Raw genomic sequence first — 22,367 nt, forward strand, 5'->3', positions numbered from 1 at the left:
AAACAAACAAACAAACAAACCTGAGTTTTTAGACCTTACAAACCAGGGTACAGAGTTCAGGGCAACCACAGCCACTGGAAAGGTTAGGGGAAATCACACAAAGAAGGGAGCTGGAGACAGGGCGCCCCAAACCATTTGTACAAACTACACAAATCTACCCCTGACCCCTTAAGCATATATGCATAAGGAAGATTCTAAACAGCCTAGCAAAAGCTATAAGAAATTAAATGTGATTTAAGCTGCTGCCTAAATACAGAATTTTCATTTTGTACCCAATCATGTTAATAATAAATTAAAGCAAAATAAATAAACAAAAATAGTACCAATCATAAGAAGAATATAGCAGAATCCAGAGCTTCAACAACATGACATTCACAATATCCAAGATACAATTAAGAATTATTTGAATCTGAAGAAACAGGAAAATGAGACTTACTCTTAAAAGAAAAGAAAATTTACAGGGAAGGTGGTTAAAGATGGGGCACAGCAAGAGCCTGGACTTACCTCCTACCATGGAATCAGCAAATATATACCTACATACAGATCAGTTCCCTCTGAAAAGAACTTTAGAACTAGCCAAACAAGTGCTCCACAACAAAGAATAAAAAGGGACTATATCAAGACAGGTAGGAGAGGCAAAGAAACACTCTCACCAGAAACCCTACCCCCAGCATGACAGCACACTTTAGAGAGGGATCTCACCAGACAGGCACTTTTCCCAGAGGAGCAAGGGATGCTTCCCATATCAAGCACCCTGGCTCCTGGGATCTACACCAGAGAGAGGAACCCCTGAAATGCCTTGCTTTGAAAACCAATGGGGCTGACATCCAATGGTCCCAAAGTGCTATAGAAAACTGAGAACCCCCTCCCCGCAAAGGGCTGACATGTGATCTCACTCACCTGGAGACCCAGGGAAATAACAGCGGTCTGGAAAGTGTCATGATTATATGTGAAGGGGAGTCATTTTCAAATCTAAAAGCATCAGCTGGAGGGGTGGTGGACAGCAGAAACACTCCCCAGAAACAGAAGCACTGTCAGACACCATTATTGCACTCCCCACCTCATCTGCTAGCACAGGCTTACAGCTTGGATGCAGGGGTGAGCCAATCATGGCAATACCCCACTGCACTACTGAAGCCAGAGAGCTCCAGAGGCTGCAATGTTCCCCCACTCCCTGCCTAGGATGGACAGGAACGAATGGTCACAGCATTTTCCTGCAACCTAGCTAAAGTCTGCAAATGCAGGCAACTACTATACTCCCCCTTCCTCTGGCTGGGGCTGATGAGTGCAAGCAGTCATGGTATTTTCCCTCTCCCAGCCTAAAGCTGACTCAACACTCCCCTGCCCCCTAAGCTGAGGGTGGCAAGACTGAGAAGTCAGGGTCTAAACCCAATGCATGCACACAGACAAGGCACTCTCAATGCTGCATTGCTAAAGCCTGTGGGCAGGCAGTCAGGTCATTTTCCCATTGCCTTCCTGAAGCAAGAGAGCAAGACCCACCCCCTACACTCTCCAGCTACCCAGCTAAAGCCAGTGGGAGTACACAATCCACACAAGGGAAACCCCCTGATCACTTAGCCCCAGTGGCCCATGGGGCTGGTGTTCCTGAGTTCCATGGGACTGTAACTTGGAGACAGTTATTGGCAGGCCACCACCCTCAGCCTGGAGCTTCACCCTGAGGGACAGGCTTCAGGTTTACCACACTTTCGGAGGCTAAGGACACACTCCCAGGAAACGTAACCAGGGACACATCAGGTTTGTGTACCCCCTTGGCCTCACCCCTTGACAAGACTCCCGAGAAAGGAGCTTATATACTCATCAGGAGCTTAGCTTTTTGCAAATGTTCCCCAGGGGACACCTCCAGATCTCCTGGTCTGGAGACCAGCAGGGATTACAATTGTGGCCCCACAGCATAGTATATATCTGCACACTTTAAAAGCTACTACCTGAGGGCCTAGCATCCAATCAACCTGAAACTAGGTGTTAAACTAGGTGTTAAATCAGATTCCTCCCCTTGGAACACTGACAGGGCATGGCACACCATCAATAACAGAAACACTTCAAGAATTAATCAAACAGCACCCCCCACAAAACCAGGATGGGTAAACGTTCTGAACCCTGCTCTGCCCATGCAGTAAACAGGCCACAACTTGGCCAGGCAAGGGCCCCAAGCTCTACCTAGCCCACACAGAGACCTAGCTACAACCAGGACGGGCAAGTGACTCAAACTCAAGCCTTGGTTGCATCACAGCTGGTGGATGCAGCCCACTGTGAGGGATGCCCATGAAGTGCCTGACTCCTGTGGTCAGGGAAGATTGCACTTTTAGGCCACGCAGAACAGCTCCTACACAAGGCCACTCCTTCAAGACTGCAGGAGGTAGTTACTTCCCCTAATACCTATAGACAAACACAGAGAGACAGGCAAAATGAAGAGACAGAGGAATATATGTTCAACACTATAGACCAAGGCGAATCCCCAGAAAAAGGCCTTAATAAAACAGAGATGACCAACCTAAAAGAGTTTCAACCTAAAAGATTTTAAAGTAATGATCATAAAAAAGCTCACCAATTTCAGGAAAGGAATGAATGAGCATAGTGAGACCTTCAACAAAGAGACAAAAAATATAAGAAAATACCAAACAGGAAGTTATAATGAACTGAAAAACAAGCTAGATGGGTTCAACATCAGAATGGATGAAAAAGAAGCAAAAATAAGCAAGTAGGAAGACAAAGCAATGGAAAACACCCAGAAAGAGCAGCAAAATGAAAAAAGAATTTTAAAAAGTGAGGATACCTTAAAGGACCTCTAGGACAACACTAAACAAAATAACATTTGCATTTATGGGGGTCCCCAAAAGGAGAAAAGGCCAGAAAAATTACTTGAAGAAATAATGGCTGAAAAATTCTCTAATCTGGGGAAGAAAACAGACATCCAGGTCCAGAAAACAAAGAGAATTCCAAATAACATGAACACAAAGAGAAACACACCGCTATACTTTGTAATTAAAATGGTACAAGTTAAAGATAAAGAGGAAATCTTAAAAGCAGCAAGCGAAAAGCAACTTATTAGGTACAAGGAAAACCCCATAAGGCTATGAAAAGATTTTTCAGCAGAAACTTTGTAGGCCAAAAGGGAGTGGAATGACATATTCAAAGTACTGAAAGAGAAAAAGAAACCAGCCAAGAATTCTCTACCTGGCTAGGTTATCATTAGGAAATGAAGGAGAGATTAAGAGTTTTACACACAATCAAATGCTAAAGAAGTTTATCACCATTAAACCAGCCTTAGAAGAAATGTTAAAGGAACTTCTCTAAACTAAAAAGAAAAGGAACTAATTAATAGTAAGAAAAAATATGAAAGTAAAAATCTCACCAGAAAAGGTAAATAAATAATAAAGGTAGTGGATGGTTGGTTCACTTATAAAGCAAGTACAAAGGATAAAAGACAAAAGTAGTAAAAGTAATTAAAATACAATAGTCAAGGGGTACATAGAATTAAAATATGTAAAATGTGTCATGAAAAAAATATAAAAACCTTGGGGGGTAGTAAAAAATATAAAGCTTTGGAATGTAACTCATAATTTACTATCAACTTACAAGAGACTGTTATATACATAGGATGTTATATGAAAACCTCACGGTAACCTTAAAGAAAAAACTTATAGTGGATAAACAAAAGAAAATGAGAAAAAAAACTAAAACTAAAGAAAACAATCAAATCACATGAGAACAGAGAAAGAGAGGAAGAAAAGAACAGAGAACTACAAAAACAGCCAGAAAACAATTAACGAAATGGCAATAAGTACATATATGTCAAATTTACTTTAAATGTAAAAGGACTAAACTCTCCATTCAAAAGGTATAAGGTGGCTGAATGGATTTTAAAAAAAACATTATATATGTGTCTATAGGAGACTCACTCAAACCTACCAAATGGAAGTGAAAGAATGGAAAAAGATACATGATACAAATGAAAACAAAGAGATAGCTGGGTAGCAATACTTACATCAGACAAAGCAGACTTTTAAAAAGACTAACAAAATAGATCAATCCAACAAGAGAATATGACACTTGTAAACTTTATGCATGCAACATAGGAGCACCTACATATATAAAGCAAATATTAACAGAAATAAAGAGAGATATAAACAGCAATACAATAATAGTAGGGGACTTTAATACCCCCACTTACATCAATGGATAGAAAATTCAGACAAAAATCAATAAGGAAACACAGGCCTTAAATGACACATTCAATCAGATGAACTTACTAGATATATACAGAACAGTCCATTCAAAAGAAACAACATACATTCTTTCCAAGTGCACATGGAACATTCTCCAGGATAGATCACATATTAGGCCACAAAACAAGTCTGGATAAAAGTAAGCAGACTGAAAGCATACCAAGCATTTTTTTCTGACCACAGTGGTATGTAACCAGAAGTTAATTACAAGAAGAAAACTGGATAAAAACACAAACACATGGAGACTAAACAACATGCTACTTCAACAACCAATGTGCCAATGGAGAAACCAAAGGGGAAATAAGAAAAATGAAAAACAACTTTCCAAAATCTATGGGACACAGCAGAAGCAGTTCTAAAAGGGAAATTCACAGCAATACAGGCCTACTTTAAGAAACAAGAAAAATCACAAATAAACAATATAACTTTATATTTAAAGGAACTAGGAAAAGAACAAACAAAGCAAAAGTTAGTAGAAGGAAGGAAATAATAATTATCAGTACAGAAATAAATGAAATAGAAGCTAAAAAAACCCATAAAAGACCAATGAAACTAAGAGGCGGTTCTTTGTAAAGAAAACAAAACAGACAAAACTTTTGTCAGAATCATCAAGAAAAAAAAGTGTGTAAATAAATAAAATGAGAAATTAAAGAGGAGAAATTATAATTGACACCACAGAAATACAAATAACCATAAGAGAACAGTATGAACAATTATATGCCAACAAATTAGACAACCTAGAAAAAATTTCTAGACACATACAATCTTCCAAGACTGAATCAGAAAGAAATAGAAAATATGAATAAACCAATTTATAATAATGAAATTGAAATAAAAATTCTAAAACTCCCAACAAAATTCCAAATGTGATGGCTTCACAGGTGAATTCTACCAAATGTTTTAAGAGTTAATACATATCCTTCTCAAACTACTCCAACAAATTGAGAAGGAGGGAACATTTCCAAATGCACTTTACAAAGCCAGCATTACCCCAATACCAAAACCAGGCAAAAACACTCCAAAAAAGAAAATTATAGGTCAATATCACTGATGAACATAGATGCAAAATTTCTCTACAAAATATTAGCAAATGAAATTCAACAATACGTTAAAAGGATCATACATCATGATTCAGTGGGATTCCAAACAGAGATGCTAGGATGGTTTAACATCCAAAAATCAATCAATGTAATATACCACATTAAAAAAAAAACAAGGAATAAATATTACATAATCATCTAAATAGATGCAGTAAAGCACTTGACAAAATTCAACATTTATTTTTGATAAAAAATTTCAACAAAGTGGGTATAGAGAGAATGTACCTCAATGTAATAAAGGCTATATACGACAAACATATAGATAACATAATACTCAATGGTGAAAAGCTGAAAGCCTTTCCTCTAAGATAGGAACAAGACAAGGATGCCCATACTCACCACATTATCCAACATAGTGTTGGAAGTCCTAGCTAGAGCAATTATGCAAGAAAAATAAAGTAATCCAAATTGTAAAGGAAGAAGTAAAATTGTCATTATTTGCAAATGATGTAATACTATTATAAAAACCCCCAAAGACTTCACCAAAAAAACTATTAAGGTTGCAGGATACAAAATCAGTATATAGAATAACAAGCTATCAGAAAGAGAACTTAAGAAAACAATGTTAATTACAATTGCTTCAAAAAGAATATAATACCTAGGAATAAATCTAACCAAAAATATAAAAGACTCATACCCTGAAATTTATAAGAATGATGGAAGAATTTCCACAAATGGAGAAATATTCTGTGTTCGTGGATTGGAAGAATTAATATTGTTAAAATGACCATACCACCCCAGGAATTCAATGGATTCAATGTAATCTCTATCAAAATATCAATGGCATTTTTCACAAATAAGAACAAATAATTCTAAGATTTTTATGGTAACATAAAAGATCCTGAATAGCCAAAACAATCTTGAGAAAAGAAGAATAAGCTGGAGGTATCACATCCCCTGATTTCAAACTGTACTACAAAGCTATACTAATTAAAACAAGATGGTACTGGAGCAAAAACAGACACATAGATCAATGGAACCGAACAGAGAGCCCCAAACTAAACCCACACTTATATGGGCAATTAATCTATGACAAAGGAAGCAAGAATATACAATGAGGAAAAGACTGCCTCTTCAATAACTGGTGTTTGGAATACTGGACAGCTGCATGGAATAGAGTCAAACTGGACTATTTTCCACACCATATACCAAAAAATCCACCTGAAATGGATTAAAGGCATAAATGTAAGACCTGAAACCATAAAACTTCTAGAAGAAAACATAGACAGTAACCTCTTTGAAACTGCTCTTAGCCATATTTTTTGTGTATGTCTCCTCAGGGAAGGGAAACAAAAGCAAAAATAAACAAACGGAATTACATCAAACTAAAAAGCTTTTGCGCAGTGAAGGTATCAACAAAACAATAAGGCTACCTACTGAATGGGAGAAGATATTTGCAAATGATATATCGGATAAGGGGTAAATATCCAAAATACACAAAGAACTCATACAAGTCAATATCAAAAAGACAAACAACCTATAAAAAAAATGGGCAGAGTACCTAAAAAGACATTCTTCCAAAGAAGATATACAGATAGCCAATCAGTTCATGAAAAGATGCTCAACATCACTAATCATCTGGAAAATACACACAAAAACCACAGTGAGATACTCCCTTATACCTGTCAGAATGATAATCAAAAAGACAAGAAATAACAAGGGTTGGGGACATCCCTGGCAGTGCAGTGGTTAAGACTCCACACTTCCACTGCAAGGGGCACAGGTTCAATGCCTGGTTGGGGAACTAATATCCCACATGCCGCACAGTGCAGCCAAAATAAATAAATAAATATATATATAACAAGGGTTGGCAAGGATGTGAAGAAAAGGGAATCCTAATACACTGTTGGTGGGAATGTAAATTGGTACAGCCACTGTGGAAAACAGTAGGAAGATTCCTCAAAAAAATTAAAAATAGAACTGCCATATGATCCAGTATTTTCACTTCTAGGTATTTACCCTGCCAAAAAAATCCACTAATTCAAATAATATATGCACCCCTATGTTCATTACAGCATTATTTACAATAGCCAAGATATGGAAGCAAACTAAGTGTCCATCAACAAATGAATGGATAAAGAAAATGCAAGATGAACACACACACATATATACACATACACAATGGACTATTACTCAGCCATAAAAAATGGAATCTTGCCATTTGCAACAACATGGATGGACCTAGAGTGTATTATGCTAAGTGAAATAAGTCAGACAGAGAAAGACAAATACCGTATGATCTCACTTATACTATCATCTAAAAAACAAAACAAACAGACAAAATGAAATGAAAACAGACTTGGATACAAAGAACAAATTGGTGATTACCAGGTTGGGGGGAGTGAAATAGGTGAAGGGTATCAAGAGATACAAACCTCAAGTTAAAAAATAAATTAGCCATGGGGAATGTTACATACACTGAAGGAATATGGTAAATAACATTGTAATAACTTTGTATGGGGACAGGTGGTTAATAGACTTATCATGGTGATCATTTCATAATGTATGTAAATGTGGAATCACCATGTAGCTCACCTGAAACTGTCATAATACTGTACATCAACTATAATTAAAAAAAAAAAAACCCACAAACATACATATACAAATTGCTTCAGGAGAAATGAAAGGGGAAAAATAAAAGAACAGACCTAGGAATTATAATATTCAAATATCAGTTCCAGAGGGATAAAAAGAAGAAGAAAGATAAACAATAATAAAATAAATAGGTAAATAAAACTTCCTTGAGATAAATTTTTAAATTTAAGATGTAATAAAAATTTCTAGACGTCAATGAGAAATAAGAGCAAGAAGTGGAGAGACGGGGTCCCAGAAACATCAAACTATTATACCCACCTGAAACCACTTACCCAAACTTTCAATGAGAGGAAAATAATATTCTATCTTGTTTAAGCCATTGAATTATATAGGATCTCTTTATATAGCAGTCCAGCCTATTCTCTAACTAATAAAGGTACAGAGAATTAAAATAACCTAGATGTAATTGAATTTTGTACAGAGAGAAAATAAGAGGAGGACAGAAAGAAAGGGAAAAAATATATACCCCACTGTGGTAGACTACAAATAGCCATAAATTCTCTGCAGTAGCTCCCAAAGGTGAAATCTATTTCTTCACCCTTGAAAACAGGCTAGCCTGTGACTTGCTTTGGCCAATAGGATGCAATGCAAATAGCACTATCTGAGGTCTGAGTTTAGGCCTCAAGAAAGTCTTCCAGCTTTGTTTTGTTCTCTTTCTACTGAGAATCCTTCTGTAGACTACCCAGGGCTGGCCTCCTGGAAGATAAGACTAAAAGAGGTCCTATCTGTCCTAGATGCCCCAGCTGGGATTCCATACATACCATGCCTGCCCAGAGAGAACACCTATACAGCCACTAAGAGAAATAATGACTATCTGCTATTTTAAATCACTAAGTTTTGGAGTAATTTGTTATTAAGGAAAAGCTGACTGGTATATCTAGCAATAGAAAATGTGCACTATGTCATTAGAACATTTACAAAAATTGAATATTGTGTTGGATTACTTCCATAAATGGCTGCAGACAATTTCTCCTACTCTATGCCACTCCTCCCCCTGAATATGGACTAGCCTAATGACTAGGACTTCCTTACAGAATAAGCTGAAAAAACTTCAAGGGTTTATAATCCCAGCCTGTAACAAGCTTAACTGTTTTTGCTTTTGCCTGCTTGGTTCCCAGTCACCATATAAAGAAGCTTGGGCTAGACTAGTGAATGACAGGGCAACAGACATGTGAGAAAAACTATCTTGGACATTTCTAGCTCTAGCTGAGCTCCCACATGAATGCAGCCACTTGACAGACCTTAAGCAACATGACATCAAACAGAGACACTGCCCAGCTGAGTGCAGCAAACCCACGAATTGTGAGAAATAATAAACCATTACTGTTTTAATTCACTAAATTTGGGGGTAGTTTGATATGAAGTAATAGAAACACCTGCAAGCAAGGTGATGCAACAACAAAAACTAAAAACATTTAGCACTGGCTTTGGGTCCAGCAGGTAAGCAGAAGTTGAAGGGTGGTAAAGACACTATTGTTGGATACCAGAAAAGTAGGAAGAAGGCTATAGGTGAAGCATGGAGGAATGGCAAACAATCTGTTAGTGGAGGCTATAAAAGGCAGTGAGGTTGGAAAACTGATACTGGGGGCTGGAAAGGGGGGAAGGAACTCTTTTACGCAGTGACAGAACAACTAACAAAACTCAGGGCTGGAGTAACTTGCAAGCTTAAAAACATACCTACTAAACTTGTGGATGTGGCTGAGGAAATTTCCAGCCAGAAAGATAAAAGAACTGTTTCGCTTATATTAGGGTTGGATATATAATAAGGTACTGCAAAAAGAAAGAAGAGTTAAAGAAAGAACTGATCAATTCTAAAGCAAAAATTAGAAAATATATAGAGGGTCCAGGACACTATCTCTCGTTCTCAAAAAAAATTCTCAAAGAAAGAAATTACTTTAGGACAAAGATCAAAACCATGGTATTGACAATGAAATGTAGCTTCAGAGTAAAAGTCAAATCAAGGGTGTGCTATAAAACCCTTTGTTAAAATCTCAGAAAGATTTAAATATTCTTCAAAAATCCTCCTAATTAGACAAAAGAACTTATAATCTTGAGAGTACTGTCCTGCAGAAGCCTAAAACAGCTTAAGTAAAATAAGATCTATCTTAGAAAGAATCATGTATGTTGACTTTTGGGTAAAAGAATACACATATGACACCAATGAACTTATCTACGAAACAGAAACAGACTATAAACATACAGAAAAGACTTGTGGTTGCCAAGGGGTGGGGGAGGGATGCCATGGGAGTCTGGGATTAGCAGATGCAAACTATTATATACAGAATGAATAAATAACAAGGTCCTACTGTACAGCACAGGGAACTATATTCAATACCCTGTAATAAACCATAATGGAAAAGAATATGAAAAATAATATATATACATATATGAGTGTGTATGTATGTATATATGTATAACTGAATCACTTTTCTGTACAGCAGAAATTAACACAACACTGTAAATCAACTATACTTCAATAAAATAAATTTAAAAAAAAGAATGCACCACAATAACATACAGGGAAAACAGTTTTTAAGAGAAACACCATCATACTAGACTAAAAGGGACAGGGACATTTCAAAATGAAATCTCCAGATCCCTAATTTTTTATGAGCAGAAAGCAGGCTAAGAGAATTATTCCACTGCAAACATGGGTCATTTCTTACAGAAAAAGAATGATGAGTCAGACAGTGGATTCAATGTACCATACCATAAAATCGAGGGCTACTTATAAAAATGAATTAGGAAATCATTCCCAGGAAGCAAAACTAGACCCTAATCTAGGTACATTCCCCACCCTGAGAGTCAAGAGAACTAGTGACAAGTGTCTGGCTGGATTTCAGAATTGCCCTGAATCATGTGCTTTCTGTTTTCCCCTCTTTTGAATAATAGTGTCTCTTGCAGTCATCTTATTCTTTTCTCAGTAACGTGTTAGGCATGTGTTGGAGGGTGGTAAAAATACAATAAATTGCCTGTTTATTTATTTTTTTCTGCTACGTTTCCTGTGCTGTACAATATATCCTTGTAGCTTATGTATTTCATACATAGTAGTTTGTAACTCTCAATCCACTACCTCTATGTTGCTCCCCACTGTTTCCCTCTCCCCACTGGTAAACACTAGTTTTTTCTCTATATCTGTGAGTCTGTTTCTGTTTTGTTATATTTATTTGTTTATTTTTTTAGATTTCCAATATATATGGTAACATACAGTATTTGTCTTCCCTGACTTATTTCACTAAGCATAATACTCTTCAGGTCCATCTATGTTGTTGCAAGTGGCAAATTTTCATTCTTTTTTTATGGTTGAATAGTATTCCATTATATATAAATATATATATATATATATATACCACATATATATATTATTGATATATATATATATCAATAATATCTATTCATATGTTGATGGACACTTAGGTTGTTTCCATATTTTGGCTATTGTAAATAATGCTACTATGAACACACTGGGGTGCATGTATCTTTTAAATTAATATTCCTGTTTCCTTTGAATATATACCCAGGAGTGGAATTGCTGGATCATGTGGCAGTTCTATTTTTAGTCTTATGAGGAACCTTCATACCGTTTTCCTCAGTGATTGCACCACTTGCCTTTTTAGATAACACATCTCCAGATCAAAAGGAGCTGTGCCAAGAAGCCTCATCCATATCTAGACCTGGTATAGATGATAAGATCTTAGACTTCAAGATAAAACTAGAATGTAATGAGATTTTAGAAGTAAGAGGTGAGTACATTTTGCATGTGGGAGAAATATTAACATGTAGCCAGAGGGAAGACTATCATAGACTATTTCCAAAAATGACCATCTATAATTTGTACCACCCCTACCTACATATGCCCTTTCTCCCATCAAAAAGTAGAATATATTTTCCCTCCCTTTGAGTCTGGGCTGGCCCCTAACCAGTAAAATGTGGGGAAATTATGTTCTAAGGCTTCTGAGTGCAGGTCTTAAAGGGTCTTGCAGTTTCTTTTGAGCTACTGGAGTCCAGCTTCTGTGTAATGATACGTGGGCTTGACTACTAAATGATGATCAACCACATGAAAGAAAGATTCAGCCCTTAGCCATTCCACTTACCACCAGACATTTGAGGAAGCCATCTTAAACATTCTAAAGCTGAATGAAGCTACATGAGTGACCCCAGTACAACATGGAGCAGAAGAATCATCCCGATAAGCCCAGCCAACCCCAAAATCAATGAGAAATAATTAACTATTGGTGTAGTAGACCTCTATATATTAGGGTACTTTGTTATAGAGTAATAGAAAACTGAAATAAACATATGCACTTGACCACAAAACATACCTTTTAAAACTTTCAAAAAGTATGGACTTTCTATGTACTATTTTCTGATGTTAATTCTATAAAAAGGTAAACCAACAATGAAAAGATGAACTAAAAACATTTTTGTGAAACAAAGAAAAACTCAAACACCTATAAAATACAAATGAAGTTGTATTCAGTGAAAAATGTGTCGCCTAAATATTGTTTAACTGTAATTAAACAAATGTAAAAATAAATAAACTACCTATATAACTAATACAGATTTGAAAAGAAACTAAAAATAAACCAAAGACAAAAAGTGGTAGAAGAAATTAATAACAATAAAGGTTAGAGTAATTAAGTAGAAAACAAACAGTAACAGCAACAAGAAATAAAACAGTAAAATAGCTAAGTGAAACTCCAAAACTATTTTTATATAAAAATTATAATCCCCTGACAAACCTGATTAAAAGGAAAGAAAAAAAAACAACAAATACTTCTGTAAATGGAAAAAGAAGTTAGAAATAGAGATACAGAAAAAAAAAAATAACGTAAAATTCAAGCAGTACACTTGAAAAACCATTAGAAATAGATAAATTTATATGAAAATATAAACTACAAAAATAGATGCACCAATAATCTCAAAAGGAATTTGGAAACTGGTCAAAGAACTACCATTTTTTAAAAGGCTCCTAGATAATTTTACAGGTAAATTTTACATAATCTTCAAATCATTTCTCCCTTTTAAAAAAGTCCTTTTTGAATTCTGACTAGAAATGCAGTACATTTATTAATTTTAAGGGATTAATATTTTTATAAAATTAAATCTTTCCATTTGGCAACAGTAAAATTTGGATTATAAGAAATGTTATTTACATTTCTATCTTAATACATTTAACTTATAATTAACTAGTTTATCACTGAGTTAAATTATTGCAAAAACTCTCTAGTTGTTCTCCCTGACTGCAAAATCCAATCCATACCCTAATGAACAACTAATAAAAAAACTATGTCATGTAAAAAAACTAAAATATAGTTTTACATGACTTATTAAAAAATTTTACAAACATTATACTTACTTGGACAGATAGATAATAATACCAACTGATTCTAATACCCATGCCTGCCTGAGGAAGCAAAACCGAATACATTTTCCCTATAACTGACCCTTGAAAAACATGGGGGTTACAGGAACCCACCCAACAGAAAATCCACATACAAATTTACAGCTGGCCCTTTGTATATATACATGGTTCCACACCTGCAGATTCAACCAACCACAGACTGTGTAGTACTACAGTACATATTTATTGGAAAAAATCCATGTATAAGTGGCCCCTCACAGCACAAACCCATGTTGTTCAAGGACTGACTGTAATTGCAAATGCTAAGCAGGATTCAGAGAGCCATGTTTGCAGTTCAGATTTCAGTACCAATTTGTTCTCTAAACTAAGCAAGTCACATTTTAGCTTCTATTGGTCTCTGTAAAATGGTCTAGATCAGTGATAGTTCATAATGAAGTTTTGGAGGAGGGAGATAAATTCCCAAATTCCTTTAAAATTCTCATTATATCCACAGAACTTCTCCAGAAAAAAGTATACCCACACAGAAAATTTTTATTTTAAATTCAGAAAAAAAAATTTAAATGACACTATCTGCTACAAATTGAATGCTTGTGCCCCCCAAAATTCATATATTGAAATCTAATCCCTAATGTAATGGTATTTGGAGGTGGAGCCACTGGGAGATGAATAGGTCATGAGGGTGGTACTCTCATGAATGGAATTAGCACCCTATAAAAGAGATTCTAGAGAGCTCCTCTGCCATTTCTGCCATGTAAAGACACAGCAAGAATATGGCCATCTATGAACCGGGAATCAGGTTCTCACTGGACACCAAATCTGCTGGTGACTTGATCTTTGGACTTCCCTACCTCCAGAACTGTGAGAAATAAATGTTTGTTATTTAAGCTACCCAGTCTAAAGTATTTTGTTATAGAAGCCTGCTATGGTCCAAATGTTTGTGTCCTGCCCTCAAATTCATTATGTTGAAATCCTAATGCCCACTGTGATCATATTAGGAGGCAGAGCCTTTGGGAGGTGATTAGGTCATGAGGGCAGAGCCTTCATGAATGAGATTAACGCCCTTATAAAAGGGGCCTGAGAAAGCTCTCCTTCTGCATATGAGAATACAAGAATTCTGAAAGCCAGAAGAGGACCCTCACCCCATCATGCTGGTACTCTGATTTTGAACATCTAGCCCCCAGAACTGTTAGAAATAAATTTCTGTTGTTTATAAGCTACCCAATCCCTGAAATTTTGTTAAAGCAGTCTGAAGGGACTAAGACATGGCCCAAATGAACTAAAACACTAGTTTCAAGACTTACAATATTAATTTAAAAATGGAATTATAATAAATGTTTTTAAAATACACACAAAATGCTGTTCTATATAAAATCACCTGGTATGGTAGGCAGAATACTAAAATGGCCTCCATGATCTCCATCCCTGAAGTTATGCTCTGTATAATCCACTCCTTTTAGTGTGAATACAACCTGTGACTTGCTTTTAGCCAAGAGAATATTGCACAGTGATGAGATGCCAATCCACTTACTAGACTGTATTATGTATTTGACCTGTGAACAACATGGGTTTGAACTGCCTGGGTCTACTTATACAAAGATATTTTTCAATGAATACTGTACCTATATTTTCATTTTACAGATCTTTGTATCAACTAAGTATAGGGAAAAGTGTGTTCGATTAGAGATCACAATATGTGGAATCAAAAGAACTAGGGTTTGGGGCTTCCCTGGTGGCGCAGTGGTTGAGAGTCCACCTGTGCTCCACGACAGGAGAGGCCACAACAGTGAGAGGCCCGCGTACCGCAAAAAAAAATAAAAAATAAAATAAAATAAAATAAAATAACTAGGGTTTGAGTCCTGACTCTACCCTAGCTGTTTTGCCTTCCTGCCCTTTGGTGAGTCATTTATCAATTCCTTTGTTTTTGAGGCAGAGATAGCAGTATGCAAATTTTCGACTGTGAGGGAGGGGACGGCATTCCTAAACTCCATGTCGTTCAAGGATCAACTATATAGGTGAGGTGATAAGGTGTCACTCTCATGATCATATTATATTGCATGAGACTGTCTTAGCAAGAAAGAGAGACTCTTTGCTGGCCTTAAAGAAGAAGTGAGATGCTATAATGTAAACTGCTTATGGAGAAGGCCACATGGCTAAATGCCCCAGTCCTACAACTGCACAGAACTGAAATTTGCCACATCTACTTAAGCTTGGAAGAGGACCCCAAGTGACCAAAAAAAGCAGAGCCTAGCCAACGCCTTGACTGCTGTATGGTGAGGCCTTGAGCATAAGGCACAGATTAGCCATGCTCAGACTCCTAAGCCATTCAAAACTATGAGACAATTTAAATTGTTTTAAGCTGCAAAATGTGATGTAACTTGTTATGCAGAAACAGAAAACTAATACCATAAAGTTGTTCATTTTATACTCAGTATTTCAAGCAGTACTCTCATTTTCTTTGCAAATTTATGTTATTTGATTCTTGAATCATGCAGGTACATACTTGTAGGACACTTAAGTCCAGCCACTCATGGGATGAGAGTGACCAAATGGGTGACATGATGCTCTGATAGTTAAGAAGTCAACTTGTAGCAAAAGAAAGTTTACCAAAGACAAGATGAAACAAAGGGTTACTTGTATTCTTTTCATTGGATCACGTAAAAAAGAGTGGGCTATATTTACAATGTCTGAAAATTTTTCCTATTTGCTTCTTGCATCTCTTATACCTTCTTAAAATAGATAGGGAAGCTATTGTTTTACCCATTTTAGTGATGAAAAATATGAAGTTCAAGTAGGTTAAAGGGACTTGTCCAATGTCACTTAACTAGTAAGTCTGCTCTGACTCATAATATGATGGTCTTTCCTCCATGATACTGCCTATAACTGAGTGAACTATGGTAATTTTCATAACCTTGACAGTAAATGTGTCTAAATTTACCATTTGGTTTTCGAAACTTGCTGAGAAAAGCCAACTGACAAGAAAGAAGTATCTTAGGAAGAAATTTAGTACACATATACACTCACAAACACACATACATACACACCTATATTCATATACATACTAATATCATCTATATATACAATTATCAGAGCCTTATTAATCACATTTAGATGCACAGAAAGAGATTCTGTGTTACCTGGACTTGAGGCATATCTTCTTTTACTTTAAGCTCTTTCACTACAGACTTCTTCCTGAAAAAAAAAAATGTTTTTAAATATATCATGATATTTTATGATATTTGCATGACTACTTTGCTTTCTTGATGAGTACTCAAACCATTTTAAAGAAATGAAATTTTGAGAGGTGCACCCAAAATGATGGAGTAGGAAGACCCCAAATTTACCTCCTCCCACAGGCACACCAAAATTACAACTATTTACAGAGCAACTATTGATGAGAATGACATGAAGACTACCAGAAAAGTAAAGATATTAAGAAGTAACCACAATGAGATGGATAGGAGGGGTAAAGACTCAGTATAGTGAAGACCCACATTCCTGGGTAGGTGACCCACAAATGGGAGGATAATCACAATTGCAGTTGTTCTCCCCCAAGGAGTGAGGGGTCTGAGCTCCACATCAGACTCCCTACCCCAGGGGTCCAACCTGAGAAGATGAGCCCCAAGAACAATATGCAAGCCCTGCTGGCCTGTGAAGGCCAGCAGGGCTTGCATATTGGAGAGCAGGAGGGCTGTAGGAAACGTAGATCCCACTCTTCTGGGACATGCAAAATCTAACATGCTGAGTCCCAGCGTAGTGGTGGTAATTTAAAAGGAGCCAGGGTCAGACCCATTTGCTGATTTTGGAGAGCCTCCTGGAGAGGTCGGAGGCAACTGGGACTCCCCTTGGGGACACAAACGCTGGCGGCACCCATTTTGGGGAGCTCATTCTACCATGAGGACAAGGTGCTCTCAAGCACCATTTTGGAATCCTCCCTCTAGACTATTAGTACCAGGGGCTTACCCATTCACCAGCAGGCTGATACTAGCCCAAGGAGCCCCTGACCCCCAGCCTGGGTACCCAGCCCTGCCCACCAGCAGGCCAGCAACCACCACATGAGGCAGGATCTGGCACCCTACCTCAGGAAACAAACACACAAAATCTCAAATAAACAATCTCACCTTACACCTAAAGGAAGTAGAAAGAGAAGAACAAATAAAGCCCAAAATTAGTAAAAGGAAATAAATAGTACAGATCGGAACAAAAATAAATCAAATAAAGACTAAAAGAAAAAATAAAAGAGGTCAAGGAAACTATGAGCTGGTTTTGAAAAGTTAAACAAAACTGACAAAACTTTATCCAGATTAAACAAGAAAAAAAGAAAGAGCGGTCCCAAATAAATAAAATAAAAAATGAAAGAGAAATTACAACTGACACCACAGAAATACGTAAGAAATTAGTACAAACAATTATACACAATAAATGGACAACCTAGAAAAAAATGGATAAATTCCTAGAAATGTACAATTTCCCAAGACTGAATCAGGAAGAAACAGAAAATATGAACAGAGTGATTACCAGAAATGAAATTGAATCAGTAATCAAAAACCTCCCAATGAACCAAAGTCCATGACCAGATCAATTCAAAGGTGAGTTCTAACAACCATTAAGAAAGAGTTAACACTTACCCTTCTCTAACTATTCAAAAAATTTAAAGAGGAGGGAACACTCTGAACTCATTCTATGAGACAAGCATCACCCTGATATGAAAACCAGATAGAGACACCACAAAAAAGGAAAGTTACGAATCAATATCACTGATAAATATAGATGCAAAAATCCTCAACAAAATATTAGCAAACCAAATTCAACAATACATTAAAAGGATCATACACCATGATCAAGTGGGATTCTAACTATGGTTGCAAGGATAATTTGACATCCAAAAATCAACTAACATAATAAACCATGTTAACAAAACAAAGAATAAATATCATATGATCATCTTCATAGATGCAGAAAAAGCTTTTGACAAAGTTCAAAATCCATTTATGAGAAAAACTCTCAACAAAGTAGATACAGAGGGAACATACCTCAACATAATAAAGGTACCATATGAAAAACCCAAAGCCAACATCATATTCTACAAGAAAAAGCTGAAAACATTTCCTCTAACATCAAGAATAAGACAAGGATGCCCATCACCTTTATTCAACATAATGTTGAAACTGAAGTCCTAGCCACAGCAATCAGACAAGACAAAGATATAAAAGGAATTCAAATTGGAAAAGAAAAAATAAAACTGTCATTGTTTGCACATGACATAATACTACATTTACAAAATTCTAAAGATGCTACCAAAAAAGACTATTAGAAACAATAAGTGAACTCAGTAAAGTTGCAGGATACAAAATTAATATACAGAAATCTCTTGGGTTTCACACACTAACAACAAACTATAAGAAAAAGAAATTAAGAAAACAATCCCACTCATAATTGTATCAAAAAGAATAAAGTACTTAGGGATAAATCTAACTGAGGAGGTAAAAGACCTGAACCTGGAAACCTGTAAGAAAGTGATAAAAGAAATTAAAAATAACATTAACAAATGGAAAAATATTCTATGCTTATGGAGTGGAAGAATTAACATTGTTAAAATGACATACTACCAAAAGAAGTCTACAGACTCAGTACAATCTCTATAAAAATACCAATGGCATTTTTCACAGAACTAGAACAAATAATTCTAAAATTTCTATGGTAACACAAAAAGACCCCAAATAGCCAAAACGATCTTGAGAAAGAACAGAGCTGGAGGTAGCATGTGCCCTGATTTCAACCTATACTACAAAGATACAGTAATCAAAACAGTATAGCACTGGACAAAAACAGACACACAGTTCAATGAAACAGAGTAGAGAGCCCAGAAATAAATTCATACATATATGGTCAATGAATCTAAGACAATGGAGGCAAGAATATACAATGGGAAAAAGGCAGCCTCTTCAATTAATGATGTTGGGAAAACTGAACAGCTACATGTATTGTAGAAGAATCAAACTGGACTACATTCTCACACCATATACAAAAGTAAACTCAAAGTGGATTAAAGACTTAACTATAAGGCCTGCAACCATAAAACTCCTAGAAGGTAACATAAGTGGTACACTCTTTAACATTGGTGTTAGCCATATTTTTGGTATATGTCTCCTCAGGCAAGAGAAACAAAAGGAAAAATAAACAAATGGAACTACATCAAACTGAAAAAAGCTTTTGCACAGCAAAGCAAACTATCAACAGAATGAAGAGTCAGCCTACTATATGGGAAAAGATATTCCCAAATGATACATGTGATAAAGAGTTAATATCCAAATACAAAGAACTCCTACAACTTAACATCAAAAAAACCAAAAAATCTGATTTTAAAATGGCAGAGAACCTGAATAGACATTTTTCCAAACAAGGGGTCTAGATGGCCAACAGGTGCATGAAAAGATGCTCAACATTACTAATCACCAGGGAAATGCAATTTAAAACCTCAATGAGGGGCTTCCCTGGTGGCGCAGTGGTTGAGAGTCCGCCTGCCGATACATGGGACATGGGTTCGTGCCCCGGTCCGGGAAGATCCCACATGCCGTGGAGCGGCTGGGCCCGTGAGCCATGGCCGCTGAGCCTGTGCGTCCGGAGCCTGTGCTCCGCAACAGGAGAGGCCACAACAATGAGAGGCCTGTGTACCACAAAAAAAAAAAAAAAGAAAGAAAAAAAAACCCTCAATGAGATATCACCTTACACCTGTCAGGATGGCTATTAGCAAAAAGACAACAAATAACAAGTGCTGCAAGGATGTGGAGAAAAAGGAACCCTTGGTGCTTTGTTGGTGGAAATGTAAATTGGTGCAGTCACTATAAAAAAAAGTATGGGAGTTCTTCAAACAATTAAAAATAATACTACCATATGATCCATCAAGTCCATTTCTGGGTATTTTTTCAAAGAAAACAAAAACACTATCCCCAAAAAATACATGCACCCCTATGTTCATTGATCATTATTTATAAATGCCAAGATATGGAAGTAAACTAAGTACCCATCAATAGATGAATGGATAAAGAAGATGTGTGTATATACAGATATAGATATACAGATATAGATATAGATACCATATATATGATTTAATATAACTCAACCAACAAAAAGAATGAAATCTTGCCATCTGTGACAACATGGATTGTCAGACAAAGAGACAAATACTGTATGATTTCACTTATATATGGAATCTAAAAAACAAATGAACAAACATAGCAAAACAGAAGCAAACTCATAGGTACAGAGAACAAACTGGTGGTTTCCAGAGGGGAGGAGGGAAGGGGAATAATTAAAATAGGTAAGGGAGATAAAGAAATACAAAATGCCAGTTATAAAATCAATAAGTTATGGGATGTAATGTATAGCATAGGGAATATAGTCATTAACATCATAATAACTTTGTGTGGTGACAGACTTACCATGGTGATCAATTTGTAATGTATTAAAATATCAAATTACTGTGTCATATACCTGTAACTAATAAGCCAATTATACTTGAATAAAAAAGAAAGTAAAATTTCATAAGAAATTCATATTTTTAAAAGCCATAAAATCCATAAAGGTTAAATGATAAATAATTGAATAACATTTCTCAAACTGACATCTCGTTGGTATGATTAAAATATGGTACATTGAGATGGGAAAAGGATTTCCAAAGTACATTGGTCATTTTTTCTTCTCTGGTCATCTTTTCTTTTCTCAAGAAAAGGCCATTTGTCTGATGAATTTCTTTTCAGAATTTGTGGAACTCTATAAAGTTTGAATTCATAGTTTTGTTAATAAGCTATATATTTATATGAGGGCTTGATCAAGCAAATTCCAACTGCATAAATTATATTAGTAAAGAAAATATTCTCTTGGTAAGGCCACTTTACAATAACCCATATACATTAAAAACAGATACTTTTTTTAATAAAATAAGACAACCAAGAAGTACAGTAAAAAGGAAGAGCCCAGAATGGGGAGAGGGATTAACATACAAATTACAAATCATTAGCGAAACCAAGAAAACACTGTAAATCCTTTTTTCCCTAAAATTATTTGTATTTAATTGTTTACCTATTCCTGAATATCTTGTGATTTATTCTACTCTAACCCATTTTTAGTTCTTTGCTCTTTACTTCTCAGCTTTCTCCCATAATCATATCCTGGTCTGCTTATAAAACTATATATTTGCTAATGCTATGCTTTTTTAGAAACCTGTTAATAAGTTATATTTATATGACCCTAAATTGTATAAAATGAAAATATAAGTTTATAAGTAAAAAATATTAACAAGTATCTTTATGTCTTACTCTTCTAAATCTTCAGATATTCCTTCGTCTTTTTTCTTCTCCATTTTCATAGTTTTCTTTTGTCGCTCACTTGTAGCCTTTGGTTTCTATGTAGTTTTATATAAGCCAGAAATAAACAGTTAAGGAGACCATAAATTAAAGGTAAATACATGATAATACACATTACTAAGATTGCCATTTTACTTTGAGAATCACTATACTATGTTTCAAGGGAAATTATCTGAATAAAAGCAAAACAAAATTAATGATATAGGCTGAATGTTTGTTATAGTGCTTTACAGAATGTAAGTTGCAAATAAGCTAATACATATCAAACAATTAAATTCCTTGACAAATTACAGTCAGTTCTGCTATAACATTGCATACAACATCCTGAAAATCACCTCACTGTGAAAAATCATATGATAAAAACTGCAGGATATATGAGGAAAATGGGGTAAGGTGCACAGAACGCAAAAAAACTGTCGATGATACATTAAAAAAAATAAAAACTTAAGAACATTAATCCAGTTTTATACAGTTAAATGATTAAGAAATACATACTACGAGAAACATAGCTCTTTATCTTGAATAAGACATGAAGCTTGTTTTTGGAAATGAGCATCAAACAGATTTCAACTTGTGAGTTATTATGCAGTATGCGAAGGAAGGATATCTGAAATTGGATGAAAAGTTTTAACACCATATGTGGACTGGTGTGGTACACAATACACATGGTAAACCGAAGAAGCTTGTAGAAGCTGTT

General features: G+C 35.8%; 1 protein-coding gene across 5 annotated transcripts in view; it reads right to left on the reverse strand.

The window, feature by feature from the left end:
- Positions 1 to 22,367, reverse strand: part of CCDC7 (coiled-coil domain containing 7) — a 276,653-nt gene that overhangs the window by 186,648 nt on the left and 67,638 nt on the right. For all 5 annotated transcript variants that reach the window (XM_027121767.1, XM_027121770.1, XM_027121768.1 and 2 more), the window contains exons 13-14: positions 21,623 to 21,708; positions 16,442 to 16,496 (exon numbers count right to left, since the gene is read on the reverse strand). In XM_027121767.1, coding sequence (XP_026977568.1) covers positions 16,442 to 16,496; positions 21,623 to 21,708 — 141 coding nt within the window. The remainder of the gene's footprint in view (positions 1 to 16,441; positions 16,497 to 21,622; positions 21,709 to 22,367) is intronic.

Source organism: Aethalodelphis obliquidens, unplaced genomic scaffold, assembly GCF_003676395.1.
Source record: "Aethalodelphis obliquidens isolate GAN/ISIS:26980383/991018 unplaced genomic scaffold, ASM367639v1 scaffold23, whole genome shotgun sequence".
NCBI lineage: Eukaryota > Metazoa > Chordata > Mammalia > Artiodactyla > Delphinidae > Aethalodelphis > Aethalodelphis obliquidens.